This window comes from Schistocerca nitens, chromosome 7 (assembly GCF_023898315.1).
Source record: "Schistocerca nitens isolate TAMUIC-IGC-003100 chromosome 7, iqSchNite1.1, whole genome shotgun sequence".
NCBI classification, from domain to species: Eukaryota; Metazoa; Arthropoda; class Insecta; order Orthoptera; family Acrididae; genus Schistocerca; species Schistocerca nitens.
In genome coordinates, this window is record NC_064620.1 from 616844866 (window position 1) to 616863943 (window position 19078).

The 19078-nt window shown below is 40.4% G+C and overlaps 1 protein-coding gene across 3 annotated transcripts in view; it reads right to left on the bottom strand.

Annotated features, from left to right (window-relative positions):
* Positions 1–19078, bottom strand: part of LOC126195450 (uncharacterized) — a 118214-nt gene that overhangs the window by 50182 nt on the left and 48954 nt on the right. For all 3 annotated transcript variants that reach the window (XM_049934079.1, XM_049934078.1, XM_049934077.1), the window contains 2 exons: positions 17605–17821; positions 9355–9511 (listed from right to left, as the gene is read on the bottom strand). In XM_049934079.1, the coding sequence (XP_049790036.1) occupies positions 9355–9511; positions 17605–17821 (374 nt within the window). The remainder of the gene's footprint in view (positions 1–9354; positions 9512–17604; positions 17822–19078) is intronic.

Below are 19078 nucleotides of genomic sequence, written 5' to 3' on the forward strand. Positions count from 1 at the left end.
ACAAAGATATGCATTCAGAAACTGGAAATCCTACTCTGATGGTATCCTCAAACAGCTAGGACAATGACATTTCAAATTAAAAAAAAAAAAAAAATTTAAAAATATACAGTCAGATGTAGCAAGAACAAGAAGGTGACTTTAGTTCTAGGTGATCCCTTTTATAATACTGACATAAGTGAACCTAGCAGCCAGTGTAACACAGGAAAAAATGTCAGGAAGAACAGCTGCACTGCAGGTGTTGAAGAAAAGGGATCAAGTGAAGGCACCAAAGCTGAAGAATGATGAAAACTGGGATGCAAACAAGAATTAGCAGGTCTACAAAATTATCTTTGCTGCTTAAGTTTCTATGAAAGAAGGCTGCATAGTTGACTTTGGATACAATGACAGGTGGAGAAATTTTGATATAACGGAAGAGGATGAAGTGAATTTCATGTAAACAAGGATTTACTACATGTGAACTTGGACTTTACTACACTGCTGAGTGTTACTGGCTAACATGATAAGAAGTTTTTCTTCTCTTTCTACGATACAAAAGAATATATTGATTTATCTGAGTTTCTTCAAAGTGAATGTTGAATAAACTCCTTCTGAAGTCATTAGGTTTAACTTCATTGTATTTTGATGTTACTGTATTGTTTAATTTTTCAACTAGTACTTGTGAACTGATATCAGTTGAACTATAGATGGATGTAAAGCTAATAGGAAATCTTTGTTAAAATTAAAATTAAAATAATAATAATAATAATAAAAATTTTTTAGGAAGTTTGGTATCACTATCCTTTCCAAATCCCTGACATAAAAAAGGACAGGTTTTCCAAGACAACAGACAAACAAAATGGCTAGCCATTGTCCTGAAAAACGTGCTAAATGCATTATGCAGTTGCATAACCCACTGCATGTTTGAAAAATATTTAAATAGCTGAGTACCAATCTTCATATGATTATGGCAACTGTTAGTGCAACAGGCAGAAGACATGCTTTGTTGGTGCTGCACATTTTTGCAATTTTGACTGAGATAAACTCAGGCTGCAGTGCTCTTCTTTGGTACACCAGTGTAGAAACAGCTAAGAAAAAAATCATTGCAATTTGCATATTCATTCACAGGCAACGGCCCACTTCGTAGTTTTCTTTTGTGCGAGACCCTGTCTGCAAGATTTGTGTGTCGATTTCAAATTCTAGATTCACATATTCGACTGTTCACATTTATCTGCATAATCTTTCATCAGTTGTATCAATACCTGTTTGTACTGTGACATGCCATGAAATATCGAACATTCATTAGTGCCATCAGGGTTGCCACAAGCTTCCCCAAGTAAAATTCCCTGATATTTCCCTGATTTCCAGACAAGTTTTAGCATTTTTTAACTCAACTCATTAAAAGACAATTAGCACACTCAGTTTAAAGTTATTTGTTTGCTGTGCTGTAATACACTGCACCAGCCAAAATACAGCCCACTGTTAATGCTGTTCTTGAACACAGAATGAGTTGGCTGACATTTGTAAGTGGCTGGAAATTGCCCCAATTACTGCCAAAAGATTGGCAGCTGCTGCAAATCAATGTGTTGGAAAAGCTCCCAAGACTCATATCTGTGGTACTGGTACCAAATTTACTTCAAGTACTACCCTCTCCTGTGGATCCTGTCTCCTCTGAAGAAAGTAAGGAATCTGTCATTATTCATCCTCATCCAATTGCCTATGAGTGGCATTTCAGTGGTAAAGCTAGGCATCCTGTACAGGGTGGATGGGGGCCATGGAGGACTCAAGTTGTTATACTCATCCCCCAAACAACAAGTTTGTGGTGCTGTCTTTCATTGAAACTGAAATTGAGCCAGTGGGTCTCACTTCATCTGATTTGGGGAAACCTGTTTTGTCCAGTGTCAAGAAGAGTCAAATGCAAAATCATTGGCAATTGAAATGTACAGCGAATGATAGTACCCCTTAGGGAAATGGCAGCAAGGGACACAACAGGACATCATGTACACTTAGTGTGTATGCCCGGGGGCTTTATTTTATTTGACATGTTGATGAGACTAGTCCAGCAGCCATTGGGGGAACAGGGTGCAACCAACTGCAGATTGTGGTGCATATTGGATCAAATGACACCTGTCATCTGGGCTCTGGGGTCATACTTGGATTATTCCAGCGATTAACAGAGAAAGTTGAGGAGACCAGCTTTGTGCACATAGTTTCAATGAAGCTCACAATCTACAGTATTGTTCCCAGAACCGATCACTGCCCTTTGGTTCTGAGTCGAGTGGAAGGACTGAACCTGAGATTTCAAAGGTTCTGTGACATGATAGCTACAACTTCCTGAACTTCTGCCATAGGTTTGCATTCCTTAAGTGGGTCAGGTGTGCAATACATGTCAGAGGCTGCTACCCAGGTGTTTTCGATCACTTCCAATCCAGATAAATGATATCTGTAGGAAACCCAAAAGTACCTATCTAAAATCAAAAGGAATGCCTTCTACTGGTGAAAGTATTGAAATCCTAGTGCTTAACTGCCGAAGTATTCATCAAAAAGTGCAAGAGTTCGAAGGGTTCATGAAAAGCAGTGAAGCTCACATAATGCTAGGTAGAGAAAGCTATTTAAAATGATAGCAGTGAGATGTTTTGGGAAAATTTAGACGTATATAAAAAGAATAGACTAATGGGAAATGGAGGTGGTGTATTTGTTGCAGTAGACAAGAAACTCATATCCATAAAGACAGAAACTGAAGCCACATGTGAGATTGTTTGGACAAGACTCAGTATCAGGGGTGGGCACAAAATGGCAATTGAATCGTACAATTGTCCAACAGACTTATCTCCTGATGTCATTTAAAACTTTAGAGAAAACTTCAGTTAGCTTGCAAGTAAGTTTCTGAATCATACTGTAATCACTGGAGGAGACTTTAACCATCCAGCATTCAATTGGGAAAACTACACTATGCTGGTCGGCATGTGTGTGTGTGTGTGTGTGTGTGTGTGTGTGTGTGTGTGTGTGTGTGTGTGTGTGTGTCGGCATGATAAGATTTCCTTTGAAACATTACTAAATGCCTTCACTGAGAACTGTCTAGAACTTATAGTTCAAAATCCAATCATGATGGAAATATATTGGATCTAATGTCAACAAAGAGACTTGACTTCTTTGAGGGCGTCAACATCGAAACAGATATCAGTGACCATGATGTGGTTGTGGCAGCAGTGATTACCACAGCAAAAAGGACAACTAAAACAAGCAGAAGGATATATATGTTCAGTAAACTAGGTGAAATCAGTAGTGTCATATCTCAATGAGGAACTTGAAACTTTTACACAGGGTAGGAGCATGTAGAGGAACTATGGCTAAAATTTTGAAAGAGTAGTTGATCATGCACTGGACAGATATGTACCCAGTAGAATCCACAGTATACAGTCACTGTAGAAAAACTTCGAAAGAATAAGAGACTGCTGCATAATAGGTTTAGAACAAAGTGTAGAACAGTAAATAGAGAGATGCTGAATGGAACGGGTTTGGCGGTCACGAAGTCTTCAATGACTACCATAGCAGGATATTATCAAATGATCTTCCACAAAACCCAAAGAAATTCTGATTGTATGCAAAGGCTGTTAGTGGCAACAAAGTTAATTGCCCAGTCCCTGGTGAATGAGACAGGAATTGAAATTGAGAGTAGCAAAGTAAAAGGTGAAATGCTCAAAACTGTTTCCAAATGTTACTTTACAAAGGAAAATCCATGATAACTGCCCCAATTTAATCCTCATTCCATAAGTATTGGTGTCTGTGGTGTTGAACACACACACACACATATGCCTACGCCCCTACGTGGTACTGAATAGATTAAAAGTACCAATGTTATTTTTTGGCAGGTGGACTAGCTGTAGTGAGGGTAGTGTCGGGTGGGATAGGCGGATAGAGGGAGAGAAAGATGGGAGGCAGGGAGGGGGACTGGGGGTGGGTGACTAGCAGCTTGGGGAGAGACAGCCAGCTTGCAGGCTAGGGATGTAGAATTGGCACGACTATAGTGGCCACTGGGAAGAAGCACACGCTGGAGGCAACATGTTGACCTGAATTGGGAGGGTATGACAGGATGGAGGAAGGAGAGGACAAGTCCCATTTGCGTAGATGGAAGTTATCCTTCCTTGCAACACATCCTCCAATCTCACAATCATGTTGTTGTTGTTCTGGTCTTCAGTCCTGAGACTGGTTTGATGCAGCTCTCCATGCTACTCTATCCTGTGCAAGCTTTTTCATCTCCCAGTACCTACTGCAACCTACATCCTTCTGAATCTGCTTAGTGTATTCATCTCTTGGTCTCCCTCTACGATTTTTACCCTCCACGCTGCCCTCCAATACTAAATTGGTGATACCTTGATGCCTCAGAACATGTCCTACCAACCAATCCCTTCTTCTGGTCAAGTTGTGCCACAAATTTCTCTTCTCCCCAATCCTATTCAATACTTCCTCATTAGTTATGTGATCTACCCATCTAATCTTCAGCATTCTTCTGTAGCACCACATTTCGAAAGCTTCTATTCTCTTCTTGTCCAAACTATTTATTGTCCATGTTTCACTTCCATACATGGCTACACTCAATACGAATACTTTCAGAAATGACTTCCTGACACTTAAATCAATACTGGATGTTAACAAATTTCTCTTCTTCAGAAACGCTTTCCTTGCCATTGCCAGTCTACATTTTATATCCTCTCTACTTCGACCATCATCAGTTATTTTGCTCCCCAAATAGCAAAACTCGTTTACTACTTTAAGTGCCTCATTTCCTAATCTAATTCCCTCAGCATCACCCAACTTAATTCGACTACATTCCATTATCCTTGTTTTGCTTTTGTTGATGTTCATCTTATATCCTCCTTTCAAGACACTGTCCATTCCATTCAACTGCTCTTCCAAATCCTTTGCTGTCTCTGACAGAATTACAATGTCATCGGCAAACCTCAAAGTTTTTATTTCTTCTCCATGAATTTTAATACCTACTCCGAATTTTTCTTTTGTTTCCTTTACTGCTTGCTCAATATACAGATTGAACAACATTGGGGAGAGGCTACAACCCTGTCTTACTCCCTTCCCAACCACTGCTTCCCTTTCATGTCCCTCGACTCTTATAACTGCCATCTGGTTTCTGTACAAATTGTAAATAGCCTTTCGCTCCCTGTATTTTACCCCTGCCACCTTTAGAATTTGAAATAGAGTATTCCAGTCAACATTGTCAAAAGCTTTCTCTAAGTCTACAAATGCTAGAAACGTAGGTTTGCCTTTCCTTAATCTTTCTTCTAAGATAAGTCGTAAGGTCAGTATTGCCTCACGTGTTCCAGTGTTTCTATGGAATCCAAACTGATCTTCCCCGAGGTTGGCTTCTACTAGTTTTTCCATTCGTCTGTAAAGAATTCGTGTTAGTATTTTGCAGCTGTGACTTATTAAACTGATAGTTCGGTAATTTTCACATCTGTCAGCACCTGCTTTCTTTGGGATTGGAATTATTATATTCTTCTTGAAGTCTGAGGGTATTTCGCCTGTTTCATACATCTTGCTCACCAGATGGTAGAGTTTTGTCAGGACTGGCTCTCCCAAGGCCGTCAGTAGTTCCAATGGAATGTTGTCTACTCCGGGGGCCTTGTTTTGACTCAGGTCTTTCAGTGCTCTGTCAAACTCTTCACGCAGTATCATATCTCCCATTTCATCTTCATCTACATCCTCTTCCATTTCCATAATATTGTCCTCAAGTACATCGCCCTTGTATAGACCCTCTATATACTCCTTCCACCTTTCTGCTTTCCCTTCTTTGCTTAGAACTGGGTTTCCATCTGAGCTCTTGATATTCATACAAGTCGTTCTCTTATCTCCAAAGGTCTCTTTAATTTTCCTGTAGGCAGTATCTATCTTACCCCTAGTGAGATAGGCCTCTAGATCCTTACATTTGTCCTCTAGCCATCCCTGCTTAGCCATTTTGCACTTCCTGTCGATCTCATTTTTGAGACATTTGTATTCCTTTTTGCCTGCTTCATTTACTGCATCTTTATATTTTCTCCTTTCATCAATTAAATTCAATATTTCTTGTTACCCAACACTTCTGCTTTTCAGTGAGTGGTGTTCTTTAAAGTTTTTACATCATTTTCAAAATACTAACAGTATTCATCCTGGATTTTCCACTGTTTGATATAAAAGTGTTAGGTTTATATGACAATGAAAGAACCCTCAAATGGACATATGATGCTGAAGAAGTGTATGTATATGTTTGTGGATTTAGGGTACTCAACGGCGCAATATGAGTGCCATGAAGCCAATGAGATTGATATTAAAATTTTCTTAATATTAGAGGAATAAGTGTCTACTAGGGTATGATGGTAGTGTTATCTTTAAGACACAACCAAAATTAAATTAGCTTATTTTAATATCGTTTCATTATGAGCAAATTACATTATCAAAGGTTGTAGTTTACATTGTAAACTGGCATATGACATTTAAAAATGTGGCTGCCTGAAATGGGATATGTGAGGTTCCTTTAATGAGTATACCACATGTAAACAAAAAGACGAAAAAATGTGTAAAAATGTTCTGTTTTGGGAACTAATTTTTGTAGACCTAAGCTACAGCATGTGTGAAGAAGACTTTTCAAAATAATACATTTCTTATGTTACATGATAAATACTGCTACAAAGTACCAAAGTTTCTGTGGGCCAGATATTATATTACCTCACCACTCTAGAATAAAACATTGCATGTACAGATGTTAACTTTTACATGCCTCATGAGTGAATAACCTTCATTCACAATAGTGAATGAACTGAGATTGACTATAGTATTTGATATTGTTTTTAATAGGGGAAAGCTATTTCTCATTTGTTTTATACCCTTATGAGAAAGCTAGCATTTTAAGAATCAGTGTGATGGAGGCTGAGTATATGAAAGAAAGTTAAATCTGTCAAATAGCATCTCTCCAATTTATATCGATGTAAAAATAATATATGGTCGGTCTCTCTCTCTCTCTCTCTCTCTCATCCTACTCCTTCAAAAAAAGTATTTCACAAACCTAATCAAGCAGTCATATTCATGTAAAAATATTCTGTTATAATCATTATTTTTAGCTGTATTAGGTATAGATGTCCTACTTATTGGTGATGTATTCAGGAAGTCTATTTCGATCTAATTTCAAATGGCTCTCGAGCATCATCAATGTAAATATTACATGCAGAGGCAGGCACTACATGATAAATTCATAAGTCTTGATGCCCCACAGTCTTTTTCTTGCTGGTGCAGGAATAAAGGGTTAAGCTGTGAGCATTCACTAATGAATCTATAAGACTGTGATACAGTGATGCATACAGTGCGATATATGGATGTTTGGGTCAGTTTGTGAAGTGTGTACAAATAATCTATTGGTAAGCAGACTACTCCCAATAAACAGGAAATCTGGTTTCAAGCCCCTGTCTTGCACAAAGTCTCACGTGTCAGCAATAGACGGGACAATATTATGAAAAGCTTAGACTGTTACTCACCATATAGTGAACATGTTGAGTTGCAGGCAAGCACAACTGAAAAGATTGCTAAACAAGTGAGCTTTCAATCAAAATTGTTTTTATCTTACACCATGGTGTGCTTATCTGTGACTCCACATCTCCAGTATATGGTGAGTAGCAATCTATCATTTTCATAATATAACAATATTATGAGATGGAGAGCTGCTATCCCCATATAGTGGAGATGCTGAGTCGCAGATAGAGACAACAAAAAGCCTGTCACAATTATAGCACTGTCACACACGCAAATGCAACTCACACACATGACTACAGTGGCAGGCAACTGAAACCATACTGCAAGCAGCAGCACCAATGCATGATGGGAGTGGTGACTGGGTGGGGGTGAAGAGGAGGCTGGAGCAGGGAGGGGAAGGGATAGTATGGTGGGCGTGGTGGACAATGAAGTGCTGCAGGTTAGACTGAGGGCAGGAGAGAGGTGGGGAGGGGGGGAGGGGGGGTGGAGTAGCAGAAAAGGAGTGAAATAAAAAGACTGGGTGTGGTGGTGGAATGAAAGATGAAAGCTGTGTAGTGCTGGAATGGGAACAAGGAAGGGGCTGAATGGGTGTTCAGCAACTAACAAAGGTTGAGGCCAGGAGGGTACTGCACGGAAAGTTCCCACCTGCGCAAATTCAGAAAAGCTGGTGTTGGTGGGAAGGATCCATATGGCACAGGCAATAATATTGTCATTATTCCATCCTGAATTTCCCATTGTTCAATAGGTAGGACATCTACACCTAGCACAGCTGATGCCAAGTTATTCGTACTCAGTGAATATATTTTGATCTAATTTAGAATGGTTGTCAATTGATATGAATGTAAACTCTACACGCTGAGGAGTGTGCAAAATGATAACTTCATAGGTCTCAATTCCCCACTGTCTTATTCTCATTGGTGCAGAGATACAAGGTCAAGCTGTGAGCAGTCACTGATGAATCTAGTAGACAATGATATAGGGATGTCAACAGCATGACATACTAAAGACTGGGTTGGTCCATGAAGCACACATGGGCAACCTAATGGTAAGGTGACTGCTATTGATAAGCAGGAAATCCAGCTTCGTGTCCCGGACCGGCACAAATTTTCACATGTCACCAATAGGTAGGATATCTGTACTTAATGCCGCTGATGTTAAGTCATTCCCATTCAGCAAATTTATTTTGACACAAATAAAATAGTTGTTGGAGGGCTGCACTGATGTGTCAAGTTAGCATCCACTTTCGGCACTTTCTAGTTCTTTGAGAGATGGATGGCTAGATGCACACTTCCACAAACTTTGTCATAACCAAATGTTTCATGAATTACATGAGGCACAGTTCCATTCCGAATTTTCACATCAGCAACAGTCTCCATATCGTGATCTGACAGCTGGCAAACGATACACCCACAGTTGAAACTGTCGCAGCAGTAATGACAACACAGAAATGTTCAAGCCAAAGTAAGACTTTAATGTATCACTATTTATCACTGATATGTTGCAAAATATAAGACACTGCTTTCTGCAATGTTGTCCATTGTACAACAAATTTCTGAAGCAGGCTCACTTTTGGTGTGGGGGACATCTGGTTAACAACCTTTTGCTTTGAAACAATCCATCTGTTCCCTGCACTTGTGCAATTGGGAAAGTTCCATGTTGTTACTACCATACTGAACACAACTAGATACAGTAAATCAAAAGTACAGTACTGTTTTACTCCTTATAACAATTTGTACATGCACTTTCTACATAATGAATAATGTGTCTGCAACCGTCATTGAACTTGTTGTTGTGTATAAACAAATAGAAAAAACAAACACCTAATATTTTAAAAGTAGTAGTACTGAACATCATGCTGCTCACCTGTGAATTATTTCAGCAGCCATGTGTACCTCATATGGATTACAGATCAGTGCCTCATGCATCATCTCACCTGCTCCAGCAAATGGTGAAACTATTAGAACTCCTGGAGGCTCATTAATCTGACAAGCAACAAACTCCTTGGCGACAAGGTTCATTCCTGGAATGAAATAATATTTAATTAGGTCACATTAGATGGAAATTTTAAAATGGCAGAAGCTCATTATACGTTAAACTTCTGCACTGTCACACAACCTCCCAGTTAATTGCATAACTTTTCTTCCAGTAGACTCCTTGAGTATCAAAAAATAAAAGGTAAAAAATGCAAAGAATATCATAATATTGATACATAAATACGTACAATCATAAACCACGGAGAATATTAAAAGTTAATTTTGAGCACATCTGCAATTTGTCTAATACTTTGTTGGATTCACATCAGATTAGATTAACGGAGGGTACTGAGCCTATAAAAAGGATATTATGGATGTTTGCAGGCTTCTTTCACTGAAAAGAAAGAGTAACAGCAATGCTAAAATAAATGCAGGCAAACACAACTTCCTCACTCACCAGTGCAAAAAGAGTTTCTATGGCCACTGTTGGCTGCAGACATTTTCCTGCACCGTAACATGTTGATCCACTGGAGATTTAATTAGATTACATTATATAAGGGGCGTTCAAAAAGAAACAAGCCGGAGACATAATTACAGAAACCAGTACCTGTATTGACCCTGGGTGTTGAGACACTTGTCCCACTGTGGCTTAAGGTGGTGAATGGCTGTCTCATAAAATTCCCAGTGCTGTGATGTTAACCAGTTCTGCAGGTAGAGCTGGACATTGTCATCCACACGAGTGCATAAAAGGTTATACTGATGTTCTTCTTTGGCCAATATGGCCCCCTTCTGATTCACTTCCTGCAGCATGGGACAACAGTGAATGCCCAGCATTACTCACAAACCTTGACTACCCTTTGCCAAGCGATCAAATCAAAACGACCAGGAAGTCTCACCCGTGAGGCCATTCTGCTTTACGAAATGCAAAGCCTCATACGGACAGCACAGTCACGGCACGCCTGCAGGAATTCAAATGGCAGGTTCACAGCCACCCTCCATACAGTCCGGGCCTCTTTCCCTGTGATTGCGCCAGTTTTGGTCCCCTTAAAAAGGCCCTGAGGAGGAAGCGATTGTCCCAACAGATCTATGGTAGGGAGATCGTCCAGGATGTAGAATATGTTAATTGTTTCAAATAACTTCCGGGAATTCAGCCAGGTAACACTTTCAGCGACCGCCGATATTTCGGCGGGAGAACACCCCGCCATTTTCAAGGCAAACTGCAACGGACAGGCGGCGTACATGCAAATTTAATACCTCGGTTCTGCGACAGAAGCAGGAAAGATAACACACACACTGAACACTAGTGCCACCAAAGATGACTAAAGTCAGAGCTATCGATAGTGAGACTATGAATTCACAGGTGAGGCAGCATTGACTCTGTTCCTCTGTTTTTTGACAAGGGAGAGAGCCGGATTCCAAACAGAGTTTAAACAGAAACCTCCATCCCTGTTAACGAGGTTGCTCGCTAGTTTAATCTCAACTGCCTCCCTAATGACACTGTCCCAATAGCTGGACGTGCATGCCAATATCTCGGTGTTATTATATAACATGGGGTGACCAGTATCCAAGCAATGTTCGGCAATAGCAGATCTATTTGGCTGCTGTAATCGTGTGTGCCGTTTATGCTCAGTACATCTGTCCTCCACGGTCCTGATAGTTTGACCAATATATGCCATACCGCAGCTACAGGGAATACGATATACACCTGCCTTACGCAATCCAAGATCATCCTTAACGGAACTCAAAAGTGCTCTAATTTTAGATGGAGGTCGGAAAACACATTTCACATCGTATTTCCGTAAAATACGACCGATCTTATTGGACGTGTTTCCTACGTAAGGCAAAAAGGCAGTAGACTTAGGTGTTGACTCAGAATTATCATCAATCACCCGATGTACAGTTGGGCGATAGCGCAACGCACGTTCAATCTGTCTATCACTATAACCATTTTGACGAAATGTAACTTCAAGATGGGACAGCTCCGCTGGCAAAGTCTCAGCGTCAGAAACGACATGTGCCCTGTGTACCAAGGTACGAAGTACCCCTTCACGCTGAGCCGAATGGTGACAACTATTAGCTTGTAAGTACAAGTCGGTGTGAGTACGTTTCCTGTAGACTGCATGTCCCAATGATCCATCATCCTTCCTCCTAACCAACACGTCGAGAAAGGGAAGGCAACCATCCTCTTCCACCTCCATCGTAAAACGAATGTTCGGGTGGATCGAGTTCAGATGTTCTAGAAAGACATTCAAATTCTCCCTACCGTGAGGCCAAACAACGAAGGTATCGTTCCCCCTAGGTTATATGGCCTTCCAAAGGTTCATAAGGAAGGGGTTCCTTTCCGTCCTATAGTGAGTAACATCGGCGCTTCGACATATCGTGTATCCAAGCATCTTGCTTCTCTGTTGAGTCCACAAGTAGGACAGTGTGAACATCATATCAGGAACTCAGCTGATTTTTTACGTCGTTTGGAGGGACTGAGGCTGAATGACTCTGATATTTTAGTGAGTTTCGATGTGATCTCTCTCTTCACTCGTGTTCCTCTGTCTGATTCGTTGCGGTTAATTGAAGCCAGGTTTGGTGCTGATTTAACTAATCTCTTTAGGCATGTGTTGACATCCACTTACTTTTTATTTAATGACCAGTATTACGAGCAGACAGATGGAGTTGCGATGGGTAGTCCGTTGTCTCCTGTGATCGCAAATTTATTTATGGAAGACTTCGAGGAACGTGCATTGGAGTCGGCGCCTTTAAAACCCGCCTGTTTCTTTAGATACGTTGACGATACCTTCGTTGTTTGGCCTCACGGTAGGGAGAATTTGAATGTCTTTCTAGAACATCTGAACTCGATCCACCCGAACATTCGTTTTACGATGGAGGTGGAAGAGGATGGTTGCCTTCCCTTTCTCGACGTGTTGGTTAGGAGGAAGGATGATGGATCATTGGGACATGCAGTCTACAGGAAACGTACTCACACCGATTTGTACTTACAAGCTAATAGTTGTCACCATTCGGCTCAGCGTGAAGGGGTACTTCGTACCTTGGTACACAGGGCACATGTCGTTTCTGACGCTGAGACTTTGCCAGCTGAGCTGTCCCATCTTGAAGTTACATTTCGTCAAAATGGTTATAGTGATAGACAGATTGAACGTGCGTTGCGCTATCGCCCAACTGTACATCGGGTGATTGATGATAATTCTGAGTCAACACCTAAGTCTACTGCCTTTTTGCCTTACGTAGGAAACACGTCCAATAAGATCGGTCGTATTTTACGGAAATACGACGTGAAATGTGTTTTCCGACCTCCATCTAAAATTAGAGCACTTTTGAGTTCCGTTAAGGATGATCTTGGATTGCGTAAGGCAGGTGTATATCGTATTCCCTGTAGCTGCGGTATGGCATATATTGGTCAAACTATCAGGACCGTGGAGGACAGATGTACTGAGCATAAACGGCACACACGATTACAGCAGCCAAATAGATCTGCTATTGCCGAACATTGCTTGGATACTGGTCACCCCATGTTATATAATAACACCGAGATATTGGCATGCACGTCCAGCTATTGGGACAGTGTCATTAGGGAGGCAGTTGAGATTAAACTAGCGAGCAACCTCGTTAACAGGGATGGAGGTTTCTGTTTAAACTCTGTTTGGAATCCGGCTCTCTCCCTTGTCAAAAAACAGAGGAACAGAGTCAATGCTGCCTCACCTGTGAATTCATAGCCTCACTATCGATAGCTCTGACTTTAGTCATCTTTGGTGGCACTAGTGTTCAGTGTGTGTGTTATCTTTCCTGCTTCTGTCGCAGAACCGAGGTATTAAATTTGCATGTACGCCGCCTGTCCGTTGCAGTTTGCCTTGAAAATGGCGGGGTGTTCTCCCGCCGAAATATCGGCGGTCGCTGAAAGTGTTACCTGGCTGAATTCCCGGAAGTTATTTGAAAGTTGTATACGCCAGGAGAAACTCAGGTCTCACATGTTAATTGTTATTTGACAGGAGCTGCAACATCTGTCAGCAATACTCAGAAACCAGTAGCAACATATACACACTGACAATTTTAGCAGTAGTGGGAAACTTGCTACTTCACAAGTAGAGGACAAGAGAAAAATTCCTACAAGACAAATAAAGGTTTGTCCGTAAAGTGGTCAGAACAAATGGCTCAGCTTATATAATCATCTCTCTGATGGTGTTCACATACAGACTGGAATCAGTGATCATAATCAAGTTCTATCAACAATAGGGAGCAAGGTAAAAACACCTAGAAAAGTACACACCAAATTCCAGATGTTCAATAAAATGGAGAAGGATGAGGTTAGCCCATTTCTCAGAGAGGAGTTAGAATCATTTGGTTCAGGCTGTGAACATGCAGAGAAAGTATGGCTCTAGTTTGAACAGTTGTCCAAGCTCTAGAAAAACAAGTACATACAAGAATAATTGAAGATAGTGGAGAATGCCTTTGATATACAGACAATTTCAGAAAACTTGTTAAGGAACAAGTATCCACACTAGCCTACATACAAACAAAGAACAAATCTTTAGATTGCAGATGTTAAATGAAATGAATTGGCTACCAGCTCGAATAACTTCTGTAGCAAAATATATATAATCACAAGACCTATACCTCAACCTCAAGAGATTTTTAGTTTGTTTTAGGGCTGTCAGTGGCACGAAAATTGGTTCCAAGACACTCGGGTACGAAAGAGGAGCTAAAATAAAAAATGGCAAAATAAAAGATGAAATGTTGAATTCTTTCTTCAAATGTATCTCAAGGAAGTCTTCAGTGCCTTAAACTGGCAAAATGAAGGAGGGATATGAGTTTTTAGACCATATGTGAACCACATGACAACATAAATAACACTGTATGAATGCAAAAAATGGAATGAGTGAAGGTAACAACTCACTGTACACACTGATCAGCCGGAACATTATGATGACCAACCTACTATCAATACAAACCCATCCAGGCAATAGCAGTGTCACCTGGTGAAGAATGAATTGTGGTACGGAGAGGCACACTATATATGTGAGTTTGGCCGAGGGCACACCGTGATGGCCCCGAGGCTCGGCACGAGCTCTTCGGAAGCTGCACGACTTGTCGAGTGTTCCAGGAGTGCTGTGGTGAGTGTCTCCAACCCGTGGCGAAATCAAGGTGAAACTAGATCCAGACATCAGAGGGTTGTCTAGCCACCCTTCACTGCAGAAGTTGGATGCCTCAGGCTGGATAGGCTCGTAAAACAGGACAGGTGGTGAATTGTGTGGGAACTAACATCAGACTTTAATGCTGGGCAGAGTACAAGTGTGTCTGAACACACAGAGAACCAGACAATCCTAACGATGGGCCTTCACAGGTGACGACTTATGCATGTGCCGACGTTAACTCCACGACATCGACAACTACGACTGAAGTGGGCACGTGACCATTGGCAATGTACATTGGCACAGGGACGTAGCATTACAATGTCTGACAAATCCCAATACTTTCTTCATCATGCCAATTGGAGGGTGCGAGACTGTCGTCTCCTTGACACCTGTACTGCGGGACGGAGACAAGCTGTCAGTGGCTCCCTTATACTATAGGGAACATCCACACGGGCATCCGTGGGTATAGTGGAGATTGTGCAAAGCACCACGATGGTCAAGGAGTATTGTACACTGGTTGCAGATCACGTACATCCTTTCATGACTATCATGCTGCATTTTTCAAGATAATGCACCATGTCATAAGGTCAGGAGTGTGATGGAGTGGTTTGAGAAACGCAGTTCCTATTGATGTGCTGCGCCCCCCCTCCCCAACTTCCCAAATCTGAACCCAGTCAAATACATTGGGGGCGTGACTGAACATGGCATCAGAGTTCATTGTCCCTCTCCCTGGAATTTACGGGAATTAGTTGATTTGTGTGTGCAGATTTGGTGCCAGCTCCCTCCAGTGGCCTACCATGGCCTCACTGCTTTAATGCCATGATGTGTCGCTACTGTTATCCATGCCAAAAGTGGACGGACATACCAGCTATTAAGTAGGTGGTCATAATGTTCTGGCTAATCAGTGTAGTTGAGGCACAGGACAATTGACAATCACATAAACAAGATTTGAAATGTTGCTAAATTTCAGGTCATGCCCATATATGGTGAGTTGTTACCTTCCCTCCTTTCATTATTTATATCTGAATTGCCTTAGTTTCACTGTAACATGTATAGGAGCACATGCACTTACACTTTTTTATCTTCTAATACTCTTAGGACACACACACACACACACACACACACACACACAATACACACACAACTGACAAATTGGGAATGATGATAAATTGAAAGCTATAGCTGGAGGAATTGCTCATGACCAATGGAATGACCATTGCAATATGGCAAATCAAACAAACCTAATGTCTGAGGAATCGAACACAGATATAATTCATTCACTACACAAAAAAAGGGGGTTATAGGTCACATTTGAATAACATCCCTACTTGTGAGAATAACTTTTATCCAAAGTTATTCACACAAGAATTCAGAAAAAGCTTGGCAATCATAAGACGAATATGAAAAATCAAACAGCTTGAAACATAAAAACATATCAATGTAACTAAAATTACATTCAAGAACACTAAATCAAGAGTTTCATTTAAAGATGAATTGTTGAAACAATTTGCATTCTCAACCGGTCTTTGACAGGGGGATGGACCCCAACCTGTATGGTTTAATTCCATACTTCACCCAGTCCTGCAAGAATGAAATTCTGGTGAAACATCAAGATTGGTGCAAATAGAAACCTTTACTGCCTCCTATTTGCAGACATTCTTCCACTACTGGAAAATAATTTGAAAGAGGCTACATTCAAAACTGAACAACTAGAAAACATAATGGTAAATGTGGGACTACAAATTACATGGGTTAGATAGATAGGCCACACAAAAATTATGTTATGCAGCTTTTAAATGTAAGAACATACTTTTATTCACACAAGAAAAACATACACAACTGTTCATTATCAAAGTTATCAAATACTTAACTTATCAGGTTACAGCAACAATAACATTGAGGGCCAGGGAGGTTGTGTGTGCTTAGTGAAGGTTTCATGACACAAACACGAAATACATCACTGCTTGTGTATACAAACCAGGTGATAGAATTTTCCTCCTCCTAGCATCAGTTTATCTCAGACTGCTGGAGCAACGAAACAAACTAAGCCTTGAAAAGACACAGCGATGGTAGGCAATGAAAATCTCATAACTCCATTTTGTTAAATTCTGCAGGTGAAACAAAAGTGGTTTCTTATAAAATAAAGTGATACAGAATGATGCTACATGTGTTAACTGTACAGTAGAAGGCTAGTTATTGACGGATTAGTGAAATCCGTCCACTTTCACATCTCTCTTTGATTATGGAATTACTGGTTACTGGAATTACGAGTTTTCACAGCTAGGTAGAGTTAAGAGGTTTTCATTGCCTACCATCGCACAGGTTATTCGTGTTTTGAAGAAGTCTTCTCAAGAACATGTATATAGTTATAGGCCTATATGGCTAGCATCAATTTACTGTAAAATTAAGGAACACATTTTATGTTTGTACATAATGATCTTTCTGAAAGTTGAAACTCTGCTCCGTAAAAATCAAAACAGATTCAGAAACAGTGGTCTTGTGAAATTCAATTCCGCTGCTCGTCCAGGTGGCAATAAATAGCAGTTCCCAGGTAATGCCATGTACCTTGACTGCCAGACAATGTTTGACACAGTTCCCACCGTCAGTTACTGAATAAAATATGAGCTGGAACAATGCCAGACCAACTTTACAATTAGAGAGACTTTATGGCCAATATGGAGATTAATTGTGTCAAAGTAGCTCCCAAGGGAGTGTTGTAAGCCCATTATCATTCACAACAGGTACAACAAGCCTAGTAAACAACATCAGAAGTATTGTGAGGATGTTTGCAGATTATGCTGTCACATACATGAAAGACACAACACCAGAAAACTATATCTTGCCATTTAATGACACAAAAGCAATGGGTACGACTTCCAGAATGTGGACTGAGCATCATTCCCGATATGCATATCAAGTCAGTGAAATTAAAATATTCAGCTGCTTCTGGCAGTCTGATTTCATATGGGATCAACAAGGGAATTGAAAGTCAAACATACCATCTCGAAGAGGTGTAACAAGAGCGACAGCAGCATCTCGATAGAAGGCAGCCAGCTCATCTTGCCCCACTTGGCCATAAATGTATCGAATCGGAGACCAGTTGTAAGTTGTGAAACGACCATTTATGCGCCCCACCATTTGGTCCATCTCTTCTTTCAGATCTTGATATTCTTTCACATCTGTTCTTGATGGAACTGATATTTGAAGAAGCGTAACCTGTTGGCAGTAAAAACACTGAGGTATTATAATAACCCAATCTTAGTAATTGATAATTGCTCATTCATTAAGAAGTATACCACCATTACTATTTAAGCAGTACTCTCATCATTTTGGATCAGAACGAATTAAGATCAAAATACAACTGATCTGCAGTCACATAGAAAACAATTACAGAAACTCAGGTATAAAACTCTTATAGAACCTATTGTAAATTATTCATTTAAAATAAAGGCTGCAATAAGCAACGTGTGCTCTCCTGACAAATTAAATTATTGGTACTGAATGTGGAGCACCAGTCACAAATTGTGTTAAGATTATATTTGATATATGGTTTATTCCACAAACCATAACAGGAAGGTCCTTGAAAAAGGAATGGCATTCACATCAAAGCGTCACCAAAAGAAAACAACCATGATCATCAAAAGAGATCGCATTACTGCAATGAAGATGTGCAAAATCTATAAATTTCAAAGTGGCAAATAATACACAAATCAATTGCTAAGGAATTCAGCAGGGAACAAGGAAATGGTCATAAACACCTTCTCGAGGCTCCTCTTAAACTGCACGTCATAAGTATAGAGGACACTTTCCACACCAAAATAAGTGACTGTAAGTGAGGATTTGACTATTAAAACAGTCATTTCCAAAAATAAACATTTTCTCCTCCAGAGAGATGAAATAACTTCTACATCTTGTTCAGACTTACATCTTTTATGTTGTTTTCCAGATATACTTGAAACATTTCTGTGACATCTTTCTAATGAACATTGTAGCCTAACAACACAAAACATTTTTGTAAAATGCAACACTCATTGGAGAAGATCATATTTGCCAGAAAATAATCCTGGAACAAGGAACACTACACAATAATAGCTATCTGGGTATTTATAACAATGAAAACAATCAATTATTGACAAAATTATTGGGCCGTCCTCAACAATCAGTCTTTCCTTCTCGCCCCGTACGGAAAGTCTCCCCTGACCCGCAGTTCTGGTTGACTTTCCCGAAATCTACCCCTTTTCCTAAACCTCCCTAGATCTTTTCCTTCACCCTTCTTCCTTCCCCTTCAACCCTTCTGCCTGAAGAAGAAGTCACTGACTTTGAAAGCTTGCCAATTACAACAGTCTTTTATATGTGTATTTTCCTGCTGCTTAGTGAGAAGATTTTTTCCCCTATGTACAGGATTCGGTGCAGGGACTTCCTTATTTGAAACGCTCAGCACACGGTGGCTGTTACTCATTGTTGCATGGGTTT